A 10,833-nucleotide genomic window follows, 5' to 3' on the forward strand; every position below is an offset into this window, starting at 1 on the left:
GTCCTCGTCCTCCTGAATGCCAGACTCTTTCCCTCAGATTGCCCCTCCCTCACTGCCCCTGGGATGTTTGAGCTCTGATTGATATGTTTATACACTGACTGCATAGCACTGATAAAGTAATACAGATGTGTGTCATACTCTGCCACCATGGTACAATCGTATGAGGACATTGTGAAATTATGGTGGTGTGTCTATGCCTTTCGAGTGTGAAGTCGCACTGTTACAAACACAATAACTTAACAATACATTACAAGTATTTGGATTAGATGACCTGATTACAGTTTGGATCACATTGATGAATTCACTAGCTTATTAATGAGAAATCGGTTTATTTTTTTTAATAAAATCTGTATAGATATAGAGTGTTTTGTGCTACTATGTTCATTTTAAAAAACTGCTCCTGACATGGAACATCATTTATTAGAGCAGTAGTTAACACAGTTATCATCCTTTTAAGATAATTGATAATCTTTTGGTATGTCTGTTTGGTGAGGGGAAATATGTCATTCACCCTCCCTCCTCCATCTTGGATCTTTCATAAGTACATGAAAGATGTATATAAGCTTGCCTATATGACATACTGTATGTGTAAGTATGATGGTGTGTATGAGTTTTGTCCTTTCCATAATATTAACCCCCGGTTGCCCCATCCATCCTCCTCCTCCTTACCAACCCCTCCCCCTTCACTCCCCCATGCTGCTCCCATACTCCCCAGCCCCTGTATGACGCGGCCTATCTGACGATGTACAACATCTGCTTCACCTCTATGCCCATCCTGGCTTATAGCCTCTTGGAGCAGCACATCTGCATTGAGGTTCTGCTGGACAATGCTACCCTCTACAGGTAAACCTGGGAAACTTCGCTTATCTGCAGTACACTTGTAGATACACATGTAGATGTGCTTGTTATGTTGCTTCCTTTAAGTAAAATTAAGAACTTCCTCTTCATGTTTCAGATCTTGGATTGATGTGAGCAATAATGACTTAATTAATTAATTGATTGAAATGCCAATCTTTATTTTGGTCTTATAATTGAAAGAAATAATTAAAAGAATGGAAAACAGAAATGTACTTAAGTTCTAGTAAAGTCAAAATAATTACAGCCTACACCTTGCTGGTTATTGCTATATCTTCTTACATTTTAGCCATAGATTATTACTCACTGTACAAAATTTGAAATTTAGTGAACAAGTTACACAGTTCCTTTGCCAATGTCAAACTTAGGTTAGCCATTTCAGCTTCTTTAGCACATCATAGAAATAGGTGGCCCTGTCCCACGGTAGCCAGTTGATTTCTATACTAACTGGGCATTTTCTTTTTTTCCACCCTTTTATATTTTAAATTGTATTGATTTCACTTTTGACCAGATATAGGCCCTTGTATGCGGAAACCCATTGAAATAGACCACAGTCAATTTGCAAATCACCTTAATGTGACTTGTGTCGAGCATCTTAAGCCTTCATTATGAGATGAAACCTTTAAATTTCAAGCTTTAGTTTTCAGTTTTTTTTATTGTTTTAGATCGAGTTGTTCATATTCCTCAAATATTTAGCTTCCCGTTTCATAGTTGAGATTATTTGCGAAGATAGATACAGTGCTTTCAGAAAGTATTTGGACACATTCAGTTTTTTCACATTTTGTTATGTTGCATTATGCTAAAATAAAAAAAAAAATTCTCTCCTCGATCTACACTCAATAACCCATAATGACAAAGTGAAAATAGAATTTCTGAAATTTTTGCAAATAAAGGAAATATCACATTTACAGAAGTATTCAAATCCTTTGCTTTGACATCTGTGGTTATTCCAATTGATTGGACATGATTTGGAAAGGTACACACCTGTCTATTTAAGGTCTCCTAGCTGACAATGCAGATCAGAGCAAAAACCAACCATGAGGAGGAAGGAACTGCCTGCAGAGCAGTCTGTTGAGGCACACATCTGAGGAAGGTTACAAAAAAAAATTCTTCTGCATAGGAGTTTCCCAAGAGCACAGTGGCCTCGATAATTCTTAAATAGAAGAAATTTGAAACAACCAGGAATCTTCCCACAGCTGGCTGCCTGGCCAACCTGAGCAATCGACGGAGGACAGCCTTGGTAAGAGAGGTGACCTAATGATCACTTTGGCTGAGCTCCATAGAACCTGTGTGGAGATGGGAGAAACTTCCTGTTTTCACTTTGTCATTATGGGATACTGAGTGTAGTTTGATATTGAAAAAAAATGTTTGATTTTAGCATAAGGCTGCAACATAAGAAAATGTGAAAAACGGAAGGGGTCTGAACACTATCTGAACGCACTGTAAAGTAAAGAGTTTGTTCATCTTTCTCTTTAATGATTTTCTTCAGAGGGATTGCTAAGAATGCCATGTTACGGTGGGGACCATTCCTCTACTGGACATTACTGGGAGTCTTCCATGGCTTGCTCTTCTTCTTTGGTGTTCGGTATCTGTTTAGTAACCCAGCACTACAGGACAACGGCCAGGTTTGTCCTCTGATTTAATTCACCTTCTAAATGGGTGTGCTATTAAATTAATTGATTAAGCATTGTCTCCTAAGTACATCAGCTCATTTGTCTTATTTAAATCCAGGTTTTTGGGAACTGGTCATATGGAACAATAGTCTTCACTGTCCTTGTCTTCACTGTCACATTAAAGGTAAATCACTCGTTTGTTGTTTATTTATCTCATCTCATGAAATGAAAATGAAAAATGTGTTGGATATTTGACATGCACATTCAGTGGCTTTTCTCTGCTGTTCTAGCTTGCTCTGGACACACGTCACTGGACGTGGATCAACCACTTTGTAATCTGGGGATCCCTGGCTTTCTACGTGTTTTTCAGCTTCTTCTGGGGAGGAATAATATGGTTAGAGAACAAGTCAGGATGAAATAACCTGTATAATCCTTGTTGTTGACCTGTTATTTTTCATTTCTATGCAACCGCTGTCGCCCTTCCACCCTGTGAAAACCAGTGTTCTCTATCCTGCAGGCCTTTCCTGAGGCAGCAGCGTTTGTACTTTGTGTTTGCCAACATGCTGAGCTCGGTGTCAGCCTGGCTGGTCATCATCTTGCTCATCCTCCTCAGCCTACTGCCAGAGATCCTGCTTGTGGTGTTCCGCAAGCCCCGCGGCCCCCACGCTCGACAGGTAGAGCTGAGACAGGCACACACACACTTGGCGCGGCATGCACATTTGCACACCACTTTCTCTCTTCCTCTCTCTTCCCCTCTCTCCCACTCTCTCTCTTTCCCTTCTGCCGTCCCTCTAGCTTTCCATACATTTGTTGTGACAATTTAACCATTTGTTTTTTCAAGGGTTCAGTTCTTGTTAATGGAGCCCATCCTTGATGTATTTCCAAGTGAAGCGAAATACACGGGTAGGGTATAGGGTGGGCGTGCCTATGTATCCACGGAGCGATGCTTCACTGTACAGGGCTGTTGGCCTCCACTCACACCTCTATCCCTATTGTAAAAGATAACAGAACTATTAACACAGGGACACAGGAACTTGCCATTTGTTTTCATTGCATCTTTAAGTTCAGGCTTTTAAAATCAACTCCCATTTCCTCCAGAAGTCAACTTTCCCAGGCATATTTTGTCATTACAATAGGCTCCCCATGATGCTAATGTGTTTTCCAAGCAGCTGGAAATGTTTGGTGCTATGCGGGTGCTGTTAGGTGCATTCCACACTTGTTTTTTAAAATAGTGTCTAGACTTGTTTTATTTGGAAAAAAAACAATGTTTTGCACATGTTGAGGGGAGTCGTACCAAAGTGTTGTATAATCTATACTTCTTACAGTGCATATGGTTTGTATCTGTCGGTTTGCAAAGTGGCAGAATTAATCAAAAATGTACAAAATCATTTTTTTTTTTTAATATCTTTGTTAGTGCGTGTAAGTCTACAGATTTAAATGACAGTTTTTTATTTTAGAACATCCCCTTTAACCTATTATTTACTCATTTCCAACTTTATTTTCCTAACTACTCTTGCTTTAGCACAAGCACTTTAACACTTTCCACTTACTCTCTCACCCTATTATTTCTTCTCTCCTCCTCTCTGGACCTGCCTCCCTAAAGATGAAACATCGCCTTCCTTCCTCGGGGACATCTACTATCTTCATGTTGTCGCAGACCGCTAGCACTCACAGCTTCTCGTGGAGTGACTGAGGTCTCTTTTTCTTTCTGTCAGTTCTTATACTTAAGACTCTTCCTGCAGAGTTTCTGTGTCTGCCAGTCTTGCTTGTTTCCTACCTTTTGTGTCCTTCCTCTCCCACTGTTACTCATTCCTTACCCTCTAAAGTAACTCGGGCTGGTGTTCTGCAGCTTCTTATAGTCCCCACTCGGTCGGATGGATTAGGTCAAATACTTCAGATTAGAGATTATTACCTCACGAATGGCATCCTTGGAGGGCCCCATCTTTAAACCTTGACTACAGTGCTTTTCTTTAGAGATATGTTTATTAAATTGGGAGGAATGTTGGTCAAATGGGGTGGTGTGTGCCCAACTCTGCCAGCAGTGTGGAGTAGGACCAGGTGTCCATGCTGAAAACGTGCAGCCAGTCTTCCATCCTTGTATGTCCAGTTGTCGCAGTCAGTGTCTCCTCCCAGCTGCCTGTTCTGCTGCAATGCCTGCTGCCTCCGCATGTCCAGTCAGGTGAATGCAGCACGTCAAAACACCCAAACCTACCTGCATGAGGCTCAAGTCAACAACCTCATCCTGGATCCTCACCACAATCCCTGCGGGTCACTGCATTTTGTCTGTGCGTGTGTGTGCGCGTGCGTGTTACATTGTCCATTCTTTTTAAGAAATCTGAAAGGATAGTGGCCCTGTATTAATCTGGACGAATTGGTATGGAGTCAAGGCGTCTGAAAATTATTATTGCAAGGAAAAGGTATCTAAAAAGGCATCCAAACTGAATTTCATTATCCACCTGTCCAGTTTTGAAGGCTTTGTGTCTGTATATGTTTGTTCCCTGTGTATGTCTGTGTGCAAGAGAGAGCACAAGGGGAGAGAGAGAGACAAAAGTGTGTGTGTGTCTGTCAGCGTAGTGATGTCATTGGTGTCTCTTGCCTCACCCTTCTAGAAGAAGCTGGTTCAGTCGAGCGTGGGGAGCCTCCAGTCTCCCCGGTCTTCAGCCAGACCCCTGCTCATGAGAACCTTTTCAGATGAGTCCAATACTGTCTTTTAAGCAGGTACCAGCCCACCTTCAGGCCATTTAAGCCAATCAAAGACTTGTTCCCCCCACCAACCTGTCCAGCAGTCCTGGTCCCTAACTCTGAGTTTTAACAAGAGAATCAAAGGCATAATGGCATACGGATCACATCCAGCAAGGCACAATGTGTTGTTGTGTGTTGTGTAAGCTGCTATTGGCTGGCTGAAGAGATGCACTTCCATGTCAGACTAAAATTTTGTGGCAACATTTTTAGTTAAAATGGTAAAATGGTGCATTTTGTTAATGTGAATGCATCTCCAGGGCTAATGTTGCAATTTTAACCATTTTTAAAAACACGTGCTCCTTTCAGCCTCCCTTTGAAGTCCCAGCTTATTCACCCCCTGCATGTGCTTTTAAAAACCCAATTTTTGAATGTATTTGATTTCAGTCCATTTCATTTCTTATTTTTGGACTGAGAATGTCTGTCTGTGTGTTCCTGTATGGTGTTGTTCTCAGTTTGCTTGGGTTTTCTCACCTGGTGGTGTGAAACAGCAGAGCTGATCTGTGATTATAACTTCCCAGTCTGGTATTTATGTACTGTTTGTAACGTGATGGTTTCTTGATGATCGTTTCGTCATGTGTGCACATCCAAACCTGTGTTGGTGGTGTCATCTGCTTACTTTCTTGGCAAATAATGTATGCATTTGTAAGTGCTGAGCTTAGCTCAATGCCTGATGTGATGCTGCCTTAACCTCAGTCCAAATGCAGCTGCATTACCTACAGGGGGTAGACAACAAATTAAATGGAAACACCAATACAAAATATTTGAAAATTGCAGCAGTTAAATGTAGGAAAAAGTGTTCAATATTTAATAAATGTAATGTAATACATAATCTGAATAAATACAGACAAAATGTGAAATCTATATCCTGAAAATTACAAAATAGTCCAATACATTCAGCTCATGTTTTTTATCCTAGCAACTTTTGTAACAAAACTTTTTTTTTTTTTTTCCCCCACAATGCCGTTTTCCCCATTGATTGTTTTATTTCATAATGCCACTTTTCATCACCAGATCTCTGAAAGAGCAAACAACCAATCACAAAACTGACTCTGCCCTGTTTGACCTTGTGATGAAAAGTGGTATTATGAAATAGAATGGATGGAAATAAAATAATTTTATTGTGAAAAGAAGCAGGGTGATATAACATTTCATAATTATCAGACTGTCACAAATAACTTTATTACATTTTTGTGGTTTATTACGTATTTTGTCTGTATTTATTCATATGATTGTTTATATCATATTGCATTATTATTAGATACTTTTGGTCTCCATGGGTAATAATAATAAAGGCCAGACTCCAGCTTTTGATATTATGTCAAATGTAAGGGGTTTTACATTTTTTGTCCAGCCCCTGTAGGTCTGAATGTCATTCAAATTTGTCTTCCCATCACCGTTGACCAGGGGCACCGATCTCTGTCGCTTAATCACAGCACTAAGCTTTTTGCAGCAGCTTTCATGGTTTAATCTGAATTTCTATTCTCCCTGTAGCTGTCAGAGGACGGCCTCCTACAAACATCCAGGTAAACCACAAAGAGACAAACCTAGCCTTGTGTTTAATGTCCCTGCTGAGCTTCAATAGAAATGAAATGAAATCGGGAGTGCTTCCGTGACTAATTTCTGCTTGTCTTTGGTGGCGGGAAAAATATAATTTAAGTGATGTATGGTGTTTATGTGCAATCACCAGTTCTTTGATGGTTATGGGTGATTTCAAGATGTCATCTTCCTCTTGTTGGCACAAGCTCGTACTGAAAACATTTAAGTAAAGTCTACCTGCTTTTCGCTTTTCCAGATCGCAGCTATCACACCACTGTCCTACAAGCACCTGAAGGAGCGTGAGTAAAAGGCATCAAGGACTCACAACAACGGTGGCATCAGCCACATTCAGGATCCCGTGCTAGTTGGGTCAGAGCTGATCTGAGAAGAAGAGGAGGAAAAAATGAGAAGAAAAAGAGAGATGTTCTGACTGGGGGGAGGGGATGAAAAGGGATTTAGCAGTCTTTTGACTTGTGTCTTACTGCTCTGTCCGTCCTCTGCCCAATCCCAGCAGCTCCTAACCCCCCACGCATGCCTGCAGAGCAGTGCCCTGCATTATTTTTTAAAATATCTACTCAGATGACAGGCATGAGTTTTCTTTCTTTTACTTCTTCTTTTTTTTTTTTTTTTTTTTTTTTTTTTTTTTAATTACTAGCTTACAAATGAATGCATACACGGCTGCCTTGTCAGTAGCTCTATCCAACTGCTGTGTTTTAACAAGCAGTTGTAATATCCACTCCAAGAATGGTTCACCTGCATGAAAGAAGGCTCAAAAGAACGCTTTACTCCACTGATGTTCAGTCACTGTATTCTGCAAAGTTTTTATTAAGACATGATGATCCCATTCTCGGCGGTTACACAGGTTATTCTACTTTACAATTTTACAGTTATTACACTTTTCAACATTATTCTTTAAATGATTATCATATTTTCTTTTCAGAAAATACACTCACCCACATGTCCAAATAGTTCAAAATAAAAAGTTACTGAATGTGATTTCAGTCCAGCTCAGAGCTACAAACCAACTGTTAGAACAGTTTTCTGGTTTATAGATTATTATATGATTATTTGTTTCCAATGGTGAATCTACAGTCTCTATTGAATACTAAGGTATAAACAGAGGTAATGGAGACCATATTACCACTCAATCCAAAAAGTGTGCGTGTGTGGATGCAAGATTGAGAGATAGATTAGAGATGTTAAGCATATTCTGGTAATGAAACATTGCTTAGAGAATGACCTAAATCTTTCAACCTCAGAGATAATTTAAGAGAGTCCAATTAAGATGAGAAGATTAATATATGTATCGTACTGTATATAGCTTAGAGATGTATGACAGCACCTGCTCAAAGCCAAAAAGATGAACATAATGCTATCGGAGTCTGTCCACACGAATGTGACCTGAAAGTGACATGTCGGTGTGTGTGTATCCGTGTGTTACATAAGTAAGTGTAACTGTACTGGATGGTACTGGATGAGAAAAGCCAGAAATGCCTGTGTGTAATGGAAACCAGGATTACTTGAACCTTGTTGATGTAGTTCAGTTAGACATTTCCTGCACTATTAAGGAAGGTTTATTCATTGCATAGCTGGTCACTAAGGCACATGAATATATGCCTGAGCATACGCACGCACATATCTGATAGGTGAGAACATTAAACCCACAAATAACCACACATGTTATACACATAAATGCACACATGCACTAAAGCCTAAATGAGGTATTTATGTTCATTATCCATTATCTAGTTTGTGTAATTTGTCTCAGTCAGGCTGAAGTTGGAGTGTAAAGAGATCCTCCAAACTCCAGACCTGCAGAGTCAACCTAGTTCATGCTACTGTGAGGCTCCATGTTCTTTCTTCTGTTTCAGGTCAAATCTGCTGACTTTCAGGATGAGGGTTGACAGTTTGGCCTTTTCTTCCTTCATTTAACTTGTTGTGTGTAGTGCTTCATACATTCCATTTAAACATGCCATGATTTCAAACACTTTAAGATACTGTTTTTGGATTTTTTTTTTTTTCCCTACACAAATATGTATCGTCTATTTGGCATATTTATTGTTAAGTGAAATTTTACTCACAAATGTTATATTTTTATTGCATAAATATTTTTTATTGTGGAGAGTGATCAGCTTTGTGCCAGTTGAGTTTAGCCTGTGTTACTCCAGCCCTGATGTGAGCCCTTGCCAATTCCATTTGATAGTCTTTGTCATATACACAAAGACAGGCAGCCCCCCCAAACACACTCCCAACATCCCAAAGTCAACCTCTGAACCGATGCCACTCCTTTTGCAAGTGATCTAACTCTTGGTTTAAACTAGTGATTACCTGTCACTAGTCGTTTATGTTTTGTGTTACAGCCAACTGTTACAGAATCTGTTAGTATGGTGATTTTAAAGTTCACAACTTCACTGATCTCTGCTCGAAAAATAACTCCACTACAATAGTTTTTGGTACTAGTCTTGTATTTCACACCACTGATTGTAGCCTGACATATGTGATACAGCTCATCTGCAGAATGGCGCAGGCAGTCATAACAACAAGTGGAGGTTTAAATCAAGTTAATGTTGCTTTGTTCTTAACAAATGAAAAAAATTTACACACCTTTCAGCGACATTTTCTACTAAGACAGTCTGTTTTTCTGATGTTAGGCTTGCGGAGGAGGCTGTTCTTTACTCTGTGATATGTCACCTCCAGGCTGCACTGTGCCAGATATACTGGATGTAAGAGGACTCACTTGAGAGGGGCTGCCTGCTTTGTCCAATGAAAAACCTTTAAGTGACATCAGAGATGCTATTTTCTTCGAATCTAATGTTTTGCCTGTCTAATGAAAAGTATAAAAGAATGGATTGTATTTTTAATGCAACCTTTTTCCAGCCACTTTTTGTAAGAAAATCAAAAATGTCCAAAAAAAAGCACGAGAGGCTCTGTGGTCGTGGACGCTGTCCCTGTCTGTGAGGGGTGGAGGTGGACACCTTCAGGCACCTCAGCAGCCCTGCCTCATACAGCAGGGACACCTTGCCACCTCCAGCCCTTTGGGTCTCCAGCCTCAACACTCCAAACCTCCAAGCTGAATGTACCTCTTTGAAACTAGTATATTCAAAACCTGAAGATTTTCTGTAATAAAGCAGAATGTTTTGAAGATACACTAATGTCTTATAGTGCTTTGTTACTCTAACAGTTGTGTCAGCAGCCTCTGATGTAAAGATGTGTGTTTGTGTGGGCGGTTGGGAGTGTTTGTGTGTGTGTGTGCGTGTGTGTGTGTGTGTGTGTGTGTGTGTTTGTGTGCATTTGACCACACTAAGCAGATGCTGTGCTTTAATGAGATGGCTGAGAGGCTAAGCTGGATCAGCTGAGTGGCTGCGTATCAGGACGGAGTACTGCTGCTCGCCTACTGCTCCATGTGTGGCCTCACATCAAGAAGGCATCAAGGCAAGAAGCACATTATCATATACAGAGGTCATTGAATGTGCTAGGAAAACATGAGTTTATTTATAGAGGAGGTTTACATTCATGTGTATGTGATATTTCTAAAGTCTAGTCTACTGTTAAGGAGTGCTGATCCATTAGAGCGTAGAGTAGTTGTGGGTTGAGCAGTGGGGAGTTGAGAAAGGCTCTGTCTATCAGTATGTACACAATGACACCCTTTCATATTTGTTCTTCTGTCTGAATGTGATTGTTGTGTATTAAAGGCTGTGCTTCACATGGGCCAAACTTGTTGGCAGAGGGTGGGGTTGATTTTCATTTTCTTTTTACAAGAGATCTATTCTCCACTATGTGTGCGTCTATTTTAGAGTAAAGCTGGAGAGAGTGGGGTCATGAACATGGCGGCCAGACAACCCAACAATCCAGCAGACTGTAGTACAGTCAGCGTTATACTGATGGAATAGAAAACAGCAAAAGGGAGCATGAAGTAGTCTGAAGTGAGAGGAAAAGTTGGGAGGGAGTTGGCAGTGTGTCAGGAGTCGACTAGAGCCCTGCTCAGTGCAGAGCTGACGCACTGAAACTCAGAGAGACAGAGAGGGGAGGGGCAAGAGAGAGACGGGCAGCAGTGGCCAGATGGAGCCCTGTTTGTTTTGGAGTAGCT

At 40.5% G+C, this 10,833-nt stretch overlaps 1 protein-coding gene across 5 annotated transcripts in view; it reads left to right on the plus strand.

Annotated features, from left to right (window-relative positions):
* atp11c (ATPase phospholipid transporting 11C) overlaps positions 1–7,344 on the plus strand; it is a 39,308-nt gene extending 31,964 nt beyond the window's left edge. Inside the window, exons 24-31 of one of the 5 annotated variants that reach the window (XM_022760142.1) lie at positions 716–843; positions 2,345–2,480; positions 2,587–2,652; positions 2,759–2,862; positions 2,986–3,142; positions 5,078–5,186; positions 6,702–6,733; positions 7,003–7,057. In XM_022760142.1, the coding sequence (XP_022615863.1) occupies positions 716–843; positions 2,345–2,480; positions 2,587–2,652; positions 2,759–2,862; positions 2,986–3,142; positions 5,078–5,182 (696 nt within the window). In that variant the 3' untranslated portion in view covers positions 5,183–5,186; positions 6,702–6,733; positions 7,003–7,057. The other 4 variants (XM_022760143.1, XM_022760145.1, XM_022760146.1 and 1 more) reach the window with 4 other exon arrangements.
* Positions 7,345–10,833: the final 3,489 nt, after the last annotated feature.

The sequence above is a fragment of the Seriola dumerili genome, unplaced genomic scaffold, assembly GCF_002260705.1.
Source record: "Seriola dumerili isolate Sdu_G_001 unplaced genomic scaffold, Sdu_1.0 BDQW01000331.1, whole genome shotgun sequence".
NCBI lineage: Eukaryota > Metazoa > Chordata > Actinopteri > Carangiformes > Carangidae > Seriola > Seriola dumerili.